This window comes from Hipposideros armiger, unplaced genomic scaffold (assembly GCF_001890085.2).
Source record: "Hipposideros armiger isolate ML-2016 unplaced genomic scaffold, ASM189008v1 scaffold_498, whole genome shotgun sequence".
NCBI classification, from domain to species: Eukaryota; Metazoa; Chordata; class Mammalia; order Chiroptera; family Hipposideridae; genus Hipposideros; species Hipposideros armiger.
Genome location: NW_017731848.1, coordinates 959,389 through 980,183, shown reverse-complemented (window position 1 = coordinate 980,183; position 20,795 = coordinate 959,389). Strand labels below are relative to the sequence as shown.

The window sequence follows — 20,795 nt, the reverse complement described above, 5'->3', positions numbered from 1 at the left end:
CAGATCAGTCGCCGGCTTCTGGATGGCCACTCACTGCGGCTGCTGGCCACTCATGCTGGCTGCTGGCTACACACGGTAGCCCATGGCAACCCACTGCCACAGGGGCTGTAGCCTACGCCGCTGCAGGCGACTCACGGCAGCCCAGCTCCAGGTTTAGCTGTTGTTCAGCATCTTAGCTGTAGAGGGCAGTGTCACTGGCCCTCATATGTGGGATCTGAACCGGGGACCTCTGGCGTCCCAAGCCAGTTCTTAACCATCGTGCCACTCGGCCGGCCCTGATTTTATTTTTTAAGGCTCATATTTAACTCATGGTCAAATATAACTCTAACATCTTTTTTTGTTGTTAGTGTGCTGATAATAATTCTACATTTAAATAATTTAAAAAATATGTTTAAAAATAAGTGTTTTTTTTTGTCAAGAACAATCGTTTTAAAAATCAATTCCTATTTTCTATAATACCAGCTGACCTAATCCATGATCCCTTAGACTTACTCAATATAAAACACTCTCAAGTCTGTAAATAAAACCATCATACTCATTGCTTTTCCTTAGGACTCTGCTGTAGAAGTCTTTTTTAGCTGATACAAAACCCCCAATCACTATAGTTCAATGGGGACAACATTTGTTTGACACGCAACCCATCAACAGTATATTCTAGATCACATCTCTCTATTTTGTGGATGAAAAATTTATTTGAAATAAAATTTACCAAAAGAAATGTTGGACCTAGTCCTGAATGTCTCTATCTATTGATCCCATGGTAAGGCATTACATTATCAAAGAAAGAAAATAATCTATATGTTTTCAAGTTATGTCCTGTACCATTGTAGTTTTGAGGAATACAATAAATGAATTTGGTGCACCTATGTTATTAACACTTAAAAAAAAAACGGGCTGATGGTAATTGGGCTGATGTTCTATAAAACATCTCTAGACTCAGAAGGAGCTAAAATAAAGAAATAACCAAGCAAACAAGCAAAGCTAAAAATGTGACACCTACAACTTTGTCTAGTTTGAGCTCCTGGCATAAATAAACAGCCAAGAAGTGACTGGGACTATGCCTGACATTCTGACTGTAGAGCACATTGGGAGGCAGGAAAGGAGTTCTGTGCTTGGTCAATGATATCTTGGCAACAGTTGAAGAACTGAAAACAGAAGAGAAAGGAAAAAAGAGAATGGCGGGATGCATAGCAGCAACAGGAAGAAGCAAGGATTTGGTTGGCAAAGAGCAGTTGCTGATGTTAGAGAAGATACCCGGAAACAGAGGCAAAAACAACTCCGAATCACGGGGAAGACAGGAGCTAATACACATTATTTTTTAAAAGTCCAAATACGAAAACAACAGTTCAAATGAGGAAGTGCTACACTATTTCTCATGAGGAATGGAATGGGCAAAAAATTCCCCAACACGGGATTAAAGCAAACTTGACTGTTTAATATTGGTTCTAAAATAGCTCAGCTGTAAAAGCTTAAAACATTTTTTTAGACTTACATGCAAACATTATGTCATTACCTTTGCAGATTATTATAACATGTAAAATAGTGCACAGAAAATTTACATGGACACTTACTTATATGGTTTCTGTGGCAAGATACTGATCCGAGTCTTGTCGAGTATCTTTTTTAGCTTGTTCCTTCCTCCAACAGTGTTGGCTTTACTTTTTTTATTTACTTTTTCAAGTCCTATCACCTGTTCTACATCTACAGCGAGATCCGGAATGGAGTAGCGACTGGCCTTTTTGATGTCACCAATTTTAGGAAGGTGAGGGGCACCATTTCTTTTCTCTTCTGACAATCTCGTTAGAAGTTCTTTAAATACTAAAATGGAAATAAACACCACAAAACACCCATTATAAGAAATCTGAACAATTCCAAGGCAATTGTAGAATTTGGAAATTGATGAGAAGCACAGATTTTGGCTATCAAAACTGTAATCCTGTAGAAAAGCACTACTCTAGTGAATGGATAACACCAAGAATCTGCTTCATAATGTTGCTCTATCATTTCCATTCTGAATAAGTTAAAGTAAGTAGTATATACTTTGAATGCAAAGGTATTTAAAACATTTATGAATAAAAATATTGGTGAAACGTAATTTTTACAGTGCTCATGTCAGCAGATTCTGATTTAGATCTAATTACATACTTACATAATGAATTCTATATCTACGCACTTTAAATATTTTTATTCTTATGTTTGAAATATTTATAAAAATGACTTTTTTCATGATTAATACCTAAATGTAAAAAAAAACCAAAGAAATGAAAGTATGCAAAAAACTTACCAAATAAATTGGTTTTCACAGTGATAGACAAATGAGTGTTATTTCTAAGAATTTCCATGGCTTTTGAAAGCTGAATATTTTCGAAGTTTTGACCATTTACTTCTAATATCTAAAAATAAAATTATAAAATTAATTTCAGTATGTCAACTGAATGAAGAGAAAAAAACTCACCAACATTCACTCTTAAAGTTTGGATTTAGAAATAGCATACCTGATCCCCTCGTTTCAAGCCTGCCTCGGTAGCTTTGCTACCTGAATCGACACTGTCCACAAAGATTCCAAATCCCTTCTCTGAGCCTCCAAGTAAGAGAAAAGGCAGAGGAGCTTCTCGGGATGGTTTTGTTAATGTCATCAGTCTTCTTTTTGCCTTAGCTGCACATGCAATATTTAGCAACCTTAGATGTCCACCCATTTTCTACAAGAGTTCAGAAAGAGTGGTTTCAAAGAGAGGCTCCATAAAATGAACTTAAAGCTGATGGTTTTTATAAAAATATCACAACTATTACCTCTCTTTCCAGATTATTTTCAAATTCTTCTAGAAATCGAGTCATAGCAGGGTCTCCTTCAAAGTCATTGAAGTGATTATTCACCCACAATAATACTACCCGTGTAACCTGAAAAATCAATTATTTCCATTAGTTTTTCTAAAACTTTAGTGCTAAAAATTTGCAATGAAAGTGATTTAAAAAAAAAAAGATCTAATATCTCAACATAATAAAGGCCATATATGATAAACCCACAGCTAACATCATACTCAATGTTATGATTGCTAACAATCATAGGGGAAAAGCTAAAACCATTCCCTTTAAGATCAGGAACAAGACAAGGCTGTCTACTTTCTCCACTTTTATTTATTCAACATAATCCTAGAAGTTCTAGCCACAGCAATCAGACAAGCAAAAGAAATAAAAGGCATCCACATTGGCAAGGAGGAAGTAAAATTGTCATTGTACACAATGACATGATACTATATATAGAGAACCCCAAAGATTCCATCAAAAAACTATTGGAACTAATAGCAAAACCAGTATGGTAGCAGGATACAAAATCAATACTCAGAAATCAGTAGCATTTGTATATACCAATAATAAATTATTGGAAGGAGAAATTAAGAAAACAATTCCATTTACAATCACTTCAAGAACTATAAAATATTTAGGAATAAATTTAACCAAAGAAGTAAAAGACTTGTACTCTGAAAACTATAAGACACTGAAGAAAGAAATAAAAGAAGATACAAACAAATGGAAAAACATTCCATGCTCATGGACAGGAAGAATTAATATAGTTAAAATGTCCATATTGCGTAAAGCAATATATAGATTCAATGCAATTCCTATCAAACTACCTAGGGCATTTTTCACAGAAATAGAAAATAAAATCCTAAAATTTATATGGAACCAAAAAAGACCCCGAGTAGCCACGGCAATCCTGAGAAATAAAAACAAAGTCAGGGGGATCACGCTTCCAGACATTAGAACATACTACAAGGCCACAGTAATAAAACAGTATGGTACTGGCATAAAAATAGGCACATAGATCAATGGAACAGAATAGAGAGCCCAGAATTAAATCCAGGCATATACGGACAGTTAGTCTATGACAAGGGAAGCAAGAATTTATATTGGGGTAAAGATAGTCTATTTAATAAATGGTGCTGGGAAAATTGAACTGACACATGCAAAAAAATGAAACTGGACCACCTCTTTACACCATATACAAGAACAAATTCAAAATGGATTAAAGACTTAACCCCTAGAAGAAAATATAGGGTCTAAATTTGCAGACATTACCCTGAGCAATATTTTTACTGATACATCCCCACGGGCTAGGGAAGTAAAAGAAAAAATGAACAAAAGGGACTACATCAAACTTAAAAGTTTTTTCACAACAAAAGTAACCATCTATAAAACAAAAAGGAAGCCTACTGAATGGGAGAAGATATTTGTCAATGAGATATCTGATTAGGGGTTAATATCCAAAATATATAAAATGCTCATGCAATTCAACACCAAAAAAACAAACAACCTAATTAAAAAATGGGCAGAGGATATGAAGAGACATTTCTCCAAAGGGACATACAGATGGCCAACAGGCATATGAAAAAATGTTCAACCTCACTTAGCATTAGCGAAATGCAAATAATAACCACAATGAGATACCATCTCACCCCGGTCATAATGGCTATCAATAAATCAACAAACAACAAATGCTGGCAAGGTTATGGAGAAAAGGGAACCCTGGTGCACTGCTGGTGGGACTGCAGACTGGTGCAGCCACTATGGAAATCAGTATGGAGGTATCTCAAAAAACTGGAAATGGAACTACTTTATGAGCCAGCAATTCCACTCTTAGGTATTTATTCAAAAAAACCCAAGACATTAATCCGAAAAAATATATGCACCCCTATGTTCATTGCGGCGCTATTCACAATAGCTAAGACTTGGAAACAACCGAAATGCCCATCGGTAGATGACTGGATTAAGAAACTATGGTACATTTACACAATGGAGTATTACTCAGCTGTAAAGAAGAAGGAAATAGTACCATTTGTAACAATATGGATGGAACTAGAGAACATTATGCTAAGTGAAATAAGTCTGTCAGAGAAAGACAAATACCATATGATCTCACTTATACGTGGATTCTAATAAACTAAATAAATGAGAAATGTAAACAGAAATAGTCTCAGAGATACAGAGGAAAAACTGAGGGTTGCTAGTTGGGAGGGGGTGGGGATGAAGGAAAAGGGGAAGGGACGAGACAATACAAATTGGTAACTATAATATGGCCTCAGGGATAGAAAAAGACAGTCTGGGGAATATAATCAATAATGTTGTAACTATTTTTCAGGGGGCCAGATGGACTCATGTCTTGTTAGGGAGACCACTTCATAGTCGGTGTAGAGGCCTGACCACCGCACTGTATAGCTGAAGCTGATGTTGAATAATAATGTATGTCAACTATAAATATATATACATATAGTCACGGGACATGGAGCACAGAGTGGGAATGGAGTCAATGGAATTGTAATAGATAAGCATGATATCGGGGGTAGGAGGGCAGTAGATGGGGGAAGGGGGGTTGTTTCTGTGTGAAGGGTAAAAAGGATAACTATTGCATTGTTCTGTACACCTGAAACTAAAAATAAATAAATAAATAATAAATAAATAAATAAAAATAAATTTAAAAAGGTCACAGATAGCAAAAATGTAATCAGAAATGAAGTGCACACCGAAAAATAACTGACTTTTGATGAATTTTTTTTCCTTCAGCCACTTTGCATGTAGTTCTAACTATCACAAAACAGGAAAATCTATCTCCAGCAATATTTAGATCAGCATTTGTTTTATTATATATTCAATAAATCTTGGTTGACTATATTGTTGATTTAAAAAAATCTAACAATTTACCTAATAACAATGAACAAGAAAATAAACTAACAACAACAACCCACAGCAAGGATTTTACTCATAAGAAAATGACCTTCTGAAAAAAATATTTGTATTTGAACATAGACTTTACATTGTTTTGCCAAGAAAGGTTTTGAGTCTGTGAAGGATGGTAATTAACTTACATCTCACTTACTCTCAAACTACATTTGAAACATGTCACACAAAAAAAACAAAGCTCTATTAAAACCAAAATGAATGAATATAAGACTAAAGAAGGCAGAAACGAATAAATAAAGGTAGAGGACAGAATAGAAAAAACGGATGAATAGTACTAATCCTAGAAAGATCTATAAAGAAATAAGCTGTAAAAGAAAGACGTTAGCTAGGAGTTACATCTTATTTGTTAACATTAAGATTTAGAAGGCTTTAATACCTACAATTCATTGAGACAAATAGCTTTTTCTTACCCTACACATGTGTTTTCTCAGAGCCCTGCACCTTTATACAACCAATACACACACTCACAGTTATAACATACTTGTTTTGTATCCAGCAAGAACTGTGTGGCGTTCATTAGACTGTAAATTCCATGAGCACAACTTTATGTTACGTTCTAAGGGTATCCTTAATACTTATAACAATGCCTGCCTGACATAAATACTCAATAAAATGTTACTAAATGAAATGAGTATAATTGCAGCTTTAAATATGAAAGTACTAGTTTCCTTTTACGTAAGTTTAATTTTCTAAATTCTAATAACAAGATGAAATTTTCCATAGAATTGTTTTCTAACATTAACCTCTTAAAGTGAGAAAACTAAGCACTATTCTAGCAGTAAAGAAACAGAAATGGTATATAGTTCATTTTTAACTATAGTTAAAATTCTGTTTATAGTTAATCTATTGTGACCAATTATAGTATATAACCTGACTAATCACCCAGGAGTCAAATCAATTTGTTTGTCATTTACTATTGCTATTGCCCAATTTTTCAAATTTAGGAAATGCAGAAGACTATCTCCTTTAAAACTAGATCTAACCCCTAACCTTTTTATAAAATTAAAATTTTGGAGCCGAGAAGCCAACTTAAAGTCTACTAGCCATACTGCACATTAGAAAAACGAGATTTATGAATCATCAATTGAAAACCAACTACCACCAACAACAAACAACCTTTAAGATGCCTGCTCTGAGCCAGGCACAACATAAAGAACTGTACTTCTATTACTCATCTTCTCAACAAGCCCAAAGGATGTTGATTATTCATTTTACAAGTAAACAAAGGAGCATCAGGATGGTCAGATGACACACAAGGTAAACGGCAGAGGCAATATTCAAACCACATTTTTACGGCTGAAGAGCTCAGCTGAGATCTGGCTTGTGCCTTTCAGAATACGAAACGAGAAGCACTACTGTCCAAATGATTTCTCTAAGTTAGCGGCAGGACCAGCACTAGAGCTTGGGGTTCTCACTTGCGAGCCTCTGGTCCTGATGTTCTTGACCTACCTCTCCCCGGCCTGTCTCGTGTAAATCAGACTGCACAGGGAGAGGAGAATTGAGTGCAGACTATGATTAACTCTCAAACCTCATTCGACTGTGGAGTTTATCATCCAGCCTGGCCTTGACGGAGCTCTCAAGAGCTGCTGAACAGGGTCTGTGTAGAATTCTATTACTGGAACCTACAAATTATACTAGAAATGGTTTCAATGAAATGTTGCTCTGGTGCCAATTTAAAAACTGCAACTTTTACCCTGGTGTACACCGATCATCTACCACGCTAGGGAATGCAGATTCCTGTGGAACCCAGATGTTTGGGTTTTGTGTTTTAAAACGATCTCAATAGCACTACAGTTTAAACACATGTTGGCCAATTTATTAGCCTTTGCATTAAAACAAACAAAAAAAGAAAGACATTTTTAGGACTGAACCTAGAAACCTATAACAAGAACTAACACTTCTATCACTTTTGCTTAAAAAGTACATCCCTTATTCAAGTAAAATAATTTGAACATGACTGGTGTAACAAATATAACAAATATAAAAGTATCCTTAAGTTAATAGATGAATATTTCATATTTAAAAGTCAAACTAGAATATATTTTCCAACCTTATCCCTGAGGCTCGGGTCATTAAACCACTCCAATAACTTCTTGCCCACTTCCATGGGGCTAGAAAGAAAAGTCCTATAGGTCAACAGGAAGTCTTCTATGAACGTTGGATCCACTACTGAATGCTCTTCCACCAAATGCATTGTGAGTCTTTCTGAGGTGCCCTGTAACAAATAAAAGGTTTAATCGCTGCTCTGCATAAGCAGCATCTATCCATATGGTACACTGATTTCAAACCTTCAACATAAGATGAACTGGGGCATCTTAACAAAACTGTTGTTCTTCAGGGAATATAAAGCTTTTTTATAAGTGGTAACTTTTAAGAGAGCTTATGCATAAAAATGGTTTGGGGGAATCTTAAGTGGTCATAACTGATAATACCAAAAACAAATGGAGGCGTGTTTGTCTTACCTTAATGACAATGTGTCCCTTCCTTGTTCCAGTTCGGTCAAGTTCTCGATGCTCTTTCACCATAACAATTTCTCCTTCCTCCTCCACTTTTTGCATGTTCTTCTCTACTTGGTTGAGAATACGGCAATAGTCTTGCTGGGCTATGCAGACAAACTGGCATAAAATATAAGGCACATGTTAATGATAAAGTGCTTGCAAGAGACGCAGCAGTACTAATAATTCAGTGTTTTAATTATTGAACACCGACATTTTTCTATGTCTTTCCCATACTTTCTAATGAGTGTAGAAATGAACCTTAATCACTACTCTACTTTTTAATGTATTTCTTCCTCGGTCAAGAAAAGTTTCATTGTTTAGAATATTTATATGTCGTTTATATTAAAAATCCTAACAATTTAAAAAATTAGATGATAAAATTAGGAGTCCTTTTTCATGCCCCTTTGACAATTAAAAAACATTATTGGAGGGGAGTGGAATCTTAGGAGGAAAAATACAAAAACAGTGACCATTTAGCGGGTTTAAAAGATTTTAAAAGCAAGATTTTAAAATAAAGATGGTTTGAATAAAAGACATAGACATTCCATGGGTACATGTAGATATTATAAATTTGCCAATTATATTTATAAAAGATCATTTTAGAAAGTCTGTTCAACAGAGGTCACAAAAAAAGCCACATACTTGTTAAGCTTGAATCATTATTCCTTACAACTGGTATTAAGGGTAATTATTCTCTTAAAGAAAAGTTAACAATAATATGCACATCAAGCCATTATACCTCCATGATCCCAAATACAGAAAATTTCAGGGCTTAGGGCAAACCACTTAATTAATTTCTTACAAGTTTTAAAGAAAGTTAAGAAGAATAGAAATCACTTATTACACAAATTAACCAAAGGCCAGTGAGAAGAGTCAATTCTTAGGTAAATAAAGGACATTGTCATCTCTGAATTTTGAATGATATATTCTTATTTAAGAAATCATTTGGGAATAAAATAGTATGAAGATTTCCTTTTCTCCTTCAATGTAAAAAGATGAAAAAAGGAGATGGTATAAATGATAAATAAATATATAAATTAAAATATAAGATAAAATATGAAATAGCCATCCAAAACCACATTTTCATAGGACAACTAGAGTGCTGACAATGTTCATGATATTCCATTAAATTCTTTCAAAGGTACAAAACCACACATTGTAATATTTATGACGACATCATCATCATCACTATCACACTGCAGTAGCCTTACAGAACTTTCTCAATTTATTCTCCAAATAATGCCATAAGGAAGGTACTATTATTACCCCCATTGCACAGATGAGGATGCAGCTGTAGCAACGGCATGCTAATTTGCCCAATGTCTCATAAGAACATGCTTGCCAATTAAAAAAAAAATTATGTGTTCATATCAAAATGTTAGTAATTATCTCCCAGAAATTAGAAGTGACTTTCATTTTTTAATGTACTTTTCTATATTTTCCATTCTTTCTGTATAATCAATAGTTTTTTTCTTTTATATATTACATCCTTTATTCTCATAATAAAGTAAGCTAGAGAAAAGAAAAGTGTTATTAAGAAAATTATAAGGAAAATATATTTACAATACTGTACATATTTATTGAAAGAAATCCACATATAAGTGGATCTGCACAGTTCAAACCCATTGTTCAAGGTTCAACTGTACTTTAATTATCAGAACCATTCCTTGTATTCTCCTGAAACAGTAGCAGAAATAGTTCACACTCAAGAAATAGCAGGTTCCAATATTGTTTCTTCCACTAAGTTAGCTGATACAATATCCCTAATTTGTCTATTAAGAGTTTAGAATCTAAAAGTTAAAATTCAAAGGATAGAGGCTTTTCTTTTAAGTAATTATGCATTGTTTAATTTTTTTAATTCCTTTAAAAAAACTCATTTCTACAATGCTGACTACGGGGGGTGGGGTGAGCGGTGTGTAGTGTGTGTGTGTGTGTGTGTGTGTGTGTGTTTTGAAATATGTGGTCCTTAGTTTCCTGTCTCAAAAATATTTTTCTTTTTTTTCTCTTTACAGAGCAACAAAATCGTTCCCCAAATCTTTAAATAATCTCATGTGTTCTTTCTTGTACTCACTTTTAGAGTACGTAATTCCATCATTTTCTCATTGATCTTCCCAAAAAGAAATATATCCCTGAGTTAAAATGAGTAAGTAGATAGAGAAAAGAAAATGATTTTTGAAGAGAAATGTACCAAAATTTATCTTTTTGACTAAGGATTTAAGGAAATGAGAATACGTTTGATTTGAAATTCTTGATGCCTAGACAATTTGGGCATTTCTTCTGTATCAAACGGAAAGACTATTAAAAAAAAGGAGAAAAATAATCCCAAACTGAATTTCTAATATGGCCATACAAAGCTGATATCTACAAAGAAATTAATTTTAGGTGAAAACATTTATCTATATTTTTATTAGCAGATTTAGTTTTGCTTTAAGAAGTTTGTAGGGGCCGGCCGAGTGGCTCAGTTAGTTAAGAGCTCGCTCAAGAGTTTGAGCTCTGAGCAACAGCAGTTCGAGTCCAGCCCGAGCTGAGCAGCCGCTGAGCTGCCAACAGGTAGCAGGATGGCTCAAAAAAAAAAAAAAAAAAAAAGAAGTTTGTAGATCTAGTGAGAAATTTATAGGTAATATATAATTTTAACTGGTATGATGAAGTCATTTGAAAATTTGTGAATTATACACATATTTGTTTTGGTGAGGTTTTAAACTTTCAGATAACTGATAACACATGAAATGAAGTACTGTATGATCTTGGCACTCTGATATAAAATAAAAATCCAAACAAGACTCTGCTTATATTATAAAAGGCCAATGGCAGTTTATGTCACATAATTATTTTCTTTTGGGCACATGACATCACAACTTATATTTAGTAGAAAAGTTATGTATGATACAAAACTGAAGTAAAATTAAACTTTGATTGTAATACAGAATAGTCAACTTTCAATTTATCTATGCAACCGCTTTCTCTTCCAAAACTACTTTATAAATTTAAAGCATCATTAGCTCCCACGGCCTCAGGAAAAGGTTGAGTCTAACAGATTTACTTTAAGAGGTTAGATCTATATAAACTGGTACTTTGTGGTCTTTCAGGGAAATTCATACCTAATTGTTCACATATTGGAGGGCACAGGGCTGGGCTAAGCAACGTCTGGGGTGTCAGTGGTAGGCCTAAGTCATAGGCAGTGGAGAAGGAAAAAGGGACGAGGAAAGAAGAGGAAGAAAGGAACAGGAACAGGAAAAGGGAAAAAGAGAAGAATGAGGCATGTGCAGAATGGAAAACTACTGCCAATCGTCTGGTGCCGCAGGATGTCTACACTTAGCCCTGCCTTCATCCTTCAAACCAAACGGGAACGAGAACAGACAATGAAAGGAGAGAACTGGAAGACGAGCATACAGAGAAGGGATCCGGTGCAAAATACAACCTTGAATTTATCGTGGGAGCCAAATAAATAGAAATAAATGTTAAATTTAATCAATTCACTATTGTGTCCTTAGGCTTAACATGAGCTTAACTAGGTATTACATTACCTAATATTTACTTCCAGACCCAGTGAAATGCAAGAAAATTAGGGCCAATCCTAGGCAAAGTTGCTTCTTCTTGGTAAAGAGAATGAAACCCCATTTTTGTTCATGTCATTCCGTGACTGTTGATTGCCTACCATGTGCTCATAGAATGACTGCATCTTATGGAGGCCATTTTATGGATGAATACACATATGATTCTCACCATTTCCTTTACTTTCCCTAACAAGAGGATGATCTGACTTTTGTACTTTATGACAGATATATGACATTTTAACATACTACCCCAAACAAGCATTTACATTAAATGATCTAATTTCATCCTCCATCCTTGTTCTACTATGAAGGGAATGAACATCCGGCCTGAAAGACAGGCTGGTGAAAGGACAGGAGCAATTCTTGAAACCCCTGATTGAACATGTGCGCTTTCCAGTGGCTTGGTGTGGAGTGGAGAGGAAGAGGCAGACTTTCTCTAGCACATAACTCAGTCACCCTTGGCCCTCTTTGGATTCCTGGGAACCTCGTATCAGGAGCTATAGGAGTCTAGGTGTCTTACTCAGTTTTCTTTCGGAGCCCATCCTGCGGACTATCACTCTGGGTTTCCTACCATTTCCTCATCTGGCGAATAGATTAGATCTTCTTCCCTAACATCTACCTCCTCTTCCTTTCCAGACTCCCAGATAAATATTTAATGTTACCTCGTACATCTGACACTGTTTAAGCACTGTAATATTCAGTCATGCAACATTTGTATCAATTTCTGAAACATTTCTATGCTTCCTATATCATTTCAGTCCCATGATTACAAAATTTCTAACAAAAAATGTTGGCCATTTAAGGGCCGTTAATGTAATAGCTGAATTCTCAGAAATAAAATAACTTTTACTTGCCCTTTAAGGGCAGGGACTCCAACTCAAATGTCCTAGTAATGCCAACACGTAAAAAGGTTCAGGGAGGAGCTAATAAGAGATAACAGCATAGAGAAACCTTTAACAGTTGTCCAGCTTGGTTTTACAATTTTTGGAGTATAACTCTAGGACTGAAAAATCACATATGATTTCTTCTCAATGCACACTTCCAGGCCAAATAAAGACTTCAAGATTTGCCTACCATTTTGTTTTCCTCTACTATGCCAAATAATTGAGAGTTGACTATATTTAGAATGCTCTTCTGGCATTCCATATTCAAAACATTGAACTCGTAGCCATTTTTTTCCCTCTGCAGTGCTCACTGAAGGAATTATTTGCCAACATTATCTTGATGCTCTTGGTAAGATGATTTTATTTATAGCCATGGCCATTTTTCCTTTTAATAAGTAAAATGCTTAAAATGAAAATTTAAATGAATGCTATGTAACACCAGACACTATAAAAATTCAATGATGTTCTTTTAGAATAAAGTATATTCAGATGTATTTCAGACTGTAGACTAATAAATATAATGAGCCCTTAACATTACTTAGTCTAAGTCAAATCTCCTGGCTTATTTACACTAAAATATTTTATCTTTCAAAGATAAAATTTTTTAAGAAGACAAGACATAAATTATAAACACTTGATAACAAAAGGATCTTAAATTTACTTCTCACTAATATAGAAGCTACCAGTTATGTTAATCTAATTAAATTTCACATTTGGTCTCAATTTTTTTTCTAGTCTTTTATTAAGTGCTTTAAAATAATAAATATTGACATAATATCAACACTGCCATTTTTGTTTTGCTACCACATATTTTCTTTTATTAGCAATTTTTGTACTAGCAAGTCTTTCTACTGGCTCATACTAAGATTAATTTTCATGACTTCCAAAATTAATTCCACCTGAAACTAATGTTTAAAATAAATAAATAAAATCAATTCCTTATCTTGTCTGTATTTAAATAAAAACATTGCATAACTGTATCACATTATTTTTATTAATCTACTTATAATTTCTCTTCATAATGAGAGTTTTACATCCATTTTTGATAAATAGATTATTAACTATTGATGGAAATTTTAAAATACCATATTTATAGAAAACTTTTAACAGAACATATTTACAGAATACTTAGTTCTGTGGAGTACAAATAAATTTAAGGGAGATTTATTCTTAATTTCCTGGGGTATGATAGCACTAAAACACTAAAAGTAATAGTTGTATTGTATTTTAAAATCTTACTTATAAACTTAAAAGGGGACCTATTTATATAGATAGAAAAATCTCACCACAACTGCATATATGTGTTCTGTACTAATCATAAAATATACATTTTAATGATATTTTATACCTGGCAGTCATCCACCTTTGTTCTCATTACTCCTTTCATGTATTCTTTGTCCATGGTTGGAGAGACACCAAAACTATTTCCCATACATAATATTTCTGCTTTTCCATCTGGATAAGTCACTTCTACTGAACCATTCAGAATCACTGACCAGGAATCCAGCTAATTCAAAAAAAAAAAGACAAAGACAAAGCAGAAAATAATATCATGCCCATGCAGCTGTAAATGCTAGAATGATCTCTACAAATGATTTAGCAGATCTTTCATTTTATACATGGAACAAATAACTCAAGTAAAATTAACTGTTTACCAAATTCAGAGATCGAGGAACAAAGCAAAGCAATATATCCATGTATTTCCATATGCCTAGCACAGGGTACACATCAGTCTGCTCTTTTAATTTGATTTTAAATATTCTTTTTTGAAATGATATAAAAGAAAAAATTTTCCTGTTCCCCAAAACTCACGTAAACAAGATAAAATGATCACCACTGCCTCAATATGAATACTATTTAGTCCTTACAAAAGGCATTCTATTATGATCATTTAAGTTACAAAATCTGAAAAGTTAATACACAAAAATATCTCTATTATATCATTTGAAATGTTGTAAATAACAGAAAACAAAATAATGGCTTCGGAATACTTTGACATAATAATGAACGTATCATAATTCTGGAATTATTCAAACACAGTGTTGCCTATTGTTTTTTAAGGGGAAAAATAAAAAATTGCTTTTTTGTTCACTTGCTATCTTGAGAGAACCTCGAACAGAAACTTTGTAAGTGGCAGAAATAATTACCAACCTCTTCACCATCATTTAACACTATGGTCCCAGCTCTCTCCACCACTGCAAACACCATCACAGCACAGAGTTCGCGTCTCACCGACATGGTCATATTGGCAAAAGCAGGCAACTGGTGCATAAATTCCAAGAGTTGCTCTGAAAAGCGAGAATACTCAGTGTAAAAAGTACAACATTTAAAAAAGAAATCAATCAAAAAGAATGTTCAAGGGTTCTTTCTTTTTCAATGTCCTACGATTCTGCCCACTGAAAAATACAATTACTTGAAGTACTTTAGTGCAAGTTGAATTTCTTGCAGGCCTACAGATTATGTCATCGTGGAAAACATTTCCTTGTTGATTCAAGAGCAATAACATACACCAATTCAAATTCTGATGGGGATGAATAAATTAATAAACTTCAAATAGGGAATTTCTATTAAAAATGAGCTGTGATCTTATTAAGGCTTACTAAAGGGTAACATGATAAGCTGGAAAGAAATAGAGCTCTGAGAATTCTCCGAAGAGCCGGTAGGCCCATTTCAGTGCCTTTAGGAGGGCAAGTGGGTGCCCAACGCAGTCAGCAGATAGAACCACCTTCAACCTAAAGATATTTCAGGATTCAGAAACCAAGAGATATTTTCTGTGAATCAGACAAATACTATTAAAATCAGTCAATTAAAAAAAATACATTATATGTCAGATGCATATGAAAATGATTTTATGATTTCTTAGGCCACATATTAGCAAAAAAGGAAGAAAAGTTTGGTCATTACTGGCGATGCTAAGAAGAAACACTTATACTTTGGTGTAATTCTAGCTCATGACAAGATGGATGACTTCAGTCTTTTCAAGCCCTGTAGTCTATTTTTAATTTTCTCTATTATTCGGTAGTTTTATTAATTACTTTCTAAGTTCTTTCCTTACTCTTCACCATGGCTCTATGAGGTGCATGTTTTCTCTTTCATTTCACAAGGAAGAAATAGGGGCTCAATGTCATATAATTAGGAGGCGGCAGCGACATGATTAGGGCTACTTGCCTCCAAAGCTCATGCTGGACATTATAGGAAGTGATAACAGAGCACAGGGTGTGTGTCAGACATCATTTGAATACTTCCTAGTTATACTACTTTGGGAAAGTTGATTAATTTCCTTAAGGCATGTTTTTCTCATTTGTAAAAGAATAATATACCTACTTGGACAGTGGTGAGGATCAAATGCAATAAAGATGATAAAGTCCTTGGCACAGAGTAAATAATTAATAAATGAGAACTGCTACTATTGTCCCTATTATTATAGTCATATCATTCAAACTTTGGCTAAGTAAAAAATCCACTATATTTTGCTTGTCCCCACATAATGAAACTTTCCCTATGCACATTCCTTCTACTAGAGCTTATGACAAATTTTATGTGATTGGATATAGTTTGTTAACTGCAAAAACAATATAGAAAAGACAGATGTATTCTGTACATGAATGTCTATTACATATACATATGAATGTACATATTACATTTCCAGAAGGTCAGGCTGGGTGATTTTCTCTGGTCCAGCTGGGTAATGTCTGTTCCGATTAGACCCTACGTCATCCCTCCCGTGTAAGACTTTTCATTACACACAGTGGCTTCAGTAATGAGGAGCATACCAATGACAGGTGGTACCCAGAGACTCTGTCCAACAGGACAGTGTTCTTCAACCTGAATCTAGACTGATGTGTCAGGAAGTCAATTTACTGTTGCAACCAGCATTTTAAAAAAGAACAAGATAGTAGCAAAGCACATCCCGTACAGAAAGCATGAGTAGGTGTGCTTGTGTCATGCCATAAAATACATTAATTCCTGGGAACAGCAATGAAGCAATATTGAAACCACTGCAAGAGATGACCCGTATCTTATTACATATGGGAGGTAGGAATCCTTGCCTTACAGAGGCACTGACCTTTTGATTTGAGACATAAAGGCAAATGAACAAGTCGTGGTCATCTGACTAGCACATCACAGTTCTGCTGTTTCTAGTCTCTCTATTCTTCAGCTATTGCTCCCCACCTCTCACCATAAGATATGAAAATATTACCTATAGACCATGCATTTTACTTTTTCCTTTTTCCCCCCTAGCTGTAGCCAAACTTCCTTGGGCAAGTAAAGATTTAGGGTCTTAAGAAAAATAGGAGATTGGAAATTAATTGTCAGAAATGTTTTCAAAGTAACATAACATGTATAGACAATAATAAAAGTCAAATTACCACCACATATATGGCTAAGGAATGTGAAGCATATGAATATGAAGTATAAAATATATTCACTAATACTTGCTGTAATGATCTAAGGTGGCTTGCATAGACAGTTTTCTTGCTTTATGGCAAATTCCTACTATATTTAGTGGGTCATGAAATCAATTTGTGACATATGAGTAGTGACTAACATTAAAAAATTCAACAGGATAGAAAATATCAGTGCATCACATATAATAAGGATAAGTAACAGAGGAGAAGGAAAATATCTAACAAATGTCCATAATTCTCCAGGCTCAGTTAAAAACTAAAAATAAATAAGTACATAACCAGATCGATCACATCTAAGAGTTTTTTTAGCTGAGCCATCCTGCCACCTGTTGGCAGCTCAGTGGCAACTCAGCTTGGGCCGGGAATTGAACTGCTGTTGCTCAGCGCTCAAACTCTTGCACGAGCTCTTAACCAACTGAGCCACTCAGCCGGCACCCTAAGAGTTTTTAAGACTCTCAGAGATTCATAAATGGTATCACTTGTTTTGTGATAACTTTTATTCTACTACGTGTTATACTAGAGGTTTAGAGCAATTAAAAAAAAGAATTTCTATCACCAATATTTAAAAAACAAATATAAAATGGAGATATTTGGCTATAGAAGCTCAATATAAACTCTAATAATGCCACAGAGATCTTACAGAGTTAAAGGGGTTAAGAAACTCAGAGCCTGGGTGGGAAATAAGGTAGTTCCTAGGACATAGAAAGAAAAAGCCATGGATGGGAGAACCAGACCTACTTTCTTCTATATTGCTTGGAAGAATCTATTAGGATAATACATTAATGTGACCTGTCTTCTTAGGAAAGGGATATTCCTATTTATGAAAACTATTAGTCATTTTAAAAAACTTTTTTCTAAGTAAATGTGACACAAAGAAAAATCAAATAATCAACTTACAGATACCAGAAACTGAAATCAATTCAGAAAATTAGCTTATCTTATTTGCTGTGGTTTAATTTTACATATGCAATAATTAATATCAATATGTTAAAAAAAAACTTTGGGGTTTTTTTTGGTCATAAATAAAAGGGAGAAGGAATTCTTTGAAAGGGATCCAAGTAGTTCTCTACCTTATGTGTCAAGGCCTCAAAACAAAAAATTAAATTCACAGCCATTCAATAATTGGCTACATACACACTTATGAGTGGAGATCAAAAATGAATAAAGTCCCTTTCTTCAAAGAAATGAAACAAAGGGACACCAAAGGATCTATGGGAACCCAAAGGGAATTTTTTTTAATTTCTGCAGTTTTTAAAATATGATCAAATATTAGCATTTCATTTGATTCAACTTAAATCACACACACACACACACTCACACACACACACAATACCTCTTCTTTTTTTGCATATGAGGGGAGAGGAAGGTGCTTAGGAAGAGAGGAATCTAGAGAAAACATCAATTATACACATGTTTGCAATTTACACGAAAAGTATCTGATATAACTAAATACTAAAGGATGAGTTAGATTTAACAACAGTAACAGCAAAAGTAATGGCTGAGGAGTTCTCATGTGTGGCTTATTTTGAGAAGATAGAATACAAGATCAAAATCTTGTATAGACCAAACAACACTCATTAGACCTTATCTTTAATGATAGTGGTTGATTATTTTAAATAAAAGCATACTTGATAAAAGCAAAATCATTGCTGCTTGCAAGCAAATTGGTATTCAAGGAAATGTTACTCACTGTAGAGATTATATCAATAAGCACATTAAAAAGAAGACAGCTTTGCATTACTTTATAGGAATCAGCATAGTTCTTACTTTCAGAAATTCTAGGAGAAAAACTTTCTCAGATATGAAGTGTAAGTTTTAAATTTCCAGGAATGAGATGCTACACATATTTTAATAATCATCATTCTCTTCCATAACTATACTAAACAAACATATTCCAAAGAGAAGATATATTAGCTCACAAAACGATAACTTCCACATCAATCTGTTCATAAGCAGTGTTCAATCTAATTTAAAAAAAAAAACCCTATGAGCGAGGATTCTGGGTTAAGATGGAAAATTGAACACATTTCCAATTTCACTTTTTAGAGCTTCAATAAAGATATTTTTAGAAAGAAATCAGCAAGGACAAAGAATAGGAGAGCAAAATACAATTTTGGATGCTGGAAATCAGATGAACATGTGTCAGACAAAAAAAGCGAAACCCTATGTTTTCAGAGGGTAAAACACAACCATTCTAATTTATGCTGCAGAAACCTCAAAAGACTTATGAACTACCAGCACCTTTGGAATGGGGAGTGGTGGTGGACAAGGAAGTGGGTAAAATAAGGAGGAAAAAAGGATGGGTATTTGAGAAGCAGTTAAACCCCTTACTCGAGGAGAAATCTAGAGGATGGTAGAAAGGGTGAATGCAGGACACATTTCTGTATGGCGACCCACAGGTCCCGCTGGCTCCCCTTTCTCAGTTCATTCAGTTCCGAGCCTTTTAACGGGAACTGAGCAGCCCTTCCTTCCTACAGCAGGCTCTCATTCACTCCACTCCCCCAACTCCATCAGTCCCTAATCCCCACTTGATTCTTCAGACTGCAATAGAGCAAGGACCCCATCTGCCTGTTCCCACTGAGATGCCAGGACCTAGAGAAATGTTTTGTACACACACAGAAGGGAGCTCAATCACATTCGCTGAATGAATGAATGGTTATCACCACATGATATTCATCTATAAATAGTTAACAACTCCAGGCCGGCCAAGTAGCTCAGTTGGTTAAGAGCTTGCTCAAGAGTGCGAGCTCTCAGCAACAGGGTCAACAGTTCGATTACCACATGGGCCAGTGAGCTGTGCTGGAACTGAGCTGCTGCTGAGCTGCCAGCAGGTGACAGGATGGCTCAGCTGGTAAGAGCACGTGCTCCTAACAACAAGGTTGGCTGTTCAAGATAGTGGGCTCTGCCCGCCCCGCAACTAAAGACTGAACTCTGCACCTTGAGCAGAGCTGCCGGCCGGGTGACTCAGGGGACAGACAGCGTGCTCTTAACAACAAGGCTGCCTGTTCGACTCCTGCATGGGATGGTGGCTATGCCCATCTGCAACGAATTGAACACAGCATCTTAAGCTGAGTGGCGCAACTGGACTTGGAGCTGAGCTTGCTGCGCCCTCCACAACTAAGACTGAAGGACAACAACTTGGCTGTTCCTCTCCCCCAACCCCCCAACACTGTTCCCCTCCCCTAAAAAAATCTAAAAAAAATCTAAAAAAAGAAAAAAAATAGTTAACAATTCCTATAAATGACTTTAGTTATATTTTAGTATCTAATCCAAGGTTTTCCTTTTTCATCTTTAATTTCCTAGATATGCATGTAGCTTAGATGATAAAAAGTTTTCTTCATATAGGTTTGTCTCCCTTAAAACACATGCCATCATCCACTCATGATTACGCCCATACTGTCCTATGTCTAATCCCAATAGCTTGAGTTCCTTGAATTTCTCTTCAAATACATATTGGCCCCAAATGTGTTGGGGAAGTGGCAGAACAGATATTCTGGGCTCAAGCAAGGGTGGTTACAGATTCTAGACCTGTGGTGGAAAGATAACTTTAAAAGAAGTTGCTCTCACTCCCAGTATTTTAAGGAAGAAGGCAGAGAGCAGAAGGCATACTCAAACATGAAACCACTATAACAATCAACTCTTGTTCTGATGGTAAAGGTGGGTAAAGGGAACCTCAAGGAAAGGGAAAGCAGATATAAAGCCACTTAGATTTCT

At 35.1% G+C, this 20,795-nt stretch overlaps 1 protein-coding gene across 11 annotated transcripts in view; it reads right to left on the bottom strand.

The window, feature by feature from the left end:
- Nucleotides 1-20,795, bottom strand: part of RAPGEF2 (Rap guanine nucleotide exchange factor 2) — a 245,736-nt gene that overhangs the window by 31,673 nt on the left and 193,268 nt on the right. For all 11 annotated transcript variants that reach the window (XM_019667499.1, XM_019667502.1, XM_019667503.1 and 8 more), the window contains 8 exons: nt 14,824-14,960; nt 14,021-14,179; nt 8,199-8,351; nt 7,787-7,951; nt 2,791-2,898; nt 2,496-2,699; nt 2,285-2,393; nt 1,572-1,818 (listed from right to left, as the gene is read on the bottom strand). In XM_019667499.1, coding sequence (XP_019523044.1) covers nt 1,572-1,818; nt 2,285-2,393; nt 2,496-2,699; nt 2,791-2,898; nt 7,787-7,951; nt 8,199-8,351; nt 14,021-14,179; nt 14,824-14,960 — 1,282 coding nt within the window. The remainder of the gene's footprint in view (nt 1-1,571; nt 1,819-2,284; nt 2,394-2,495; nt 2,700-2,790; nt 2,899-7,786; nt 7,952-8,198; nt 8,352-14,020; nt 14,180-14,823; nt 14,961-20,795) is intronic.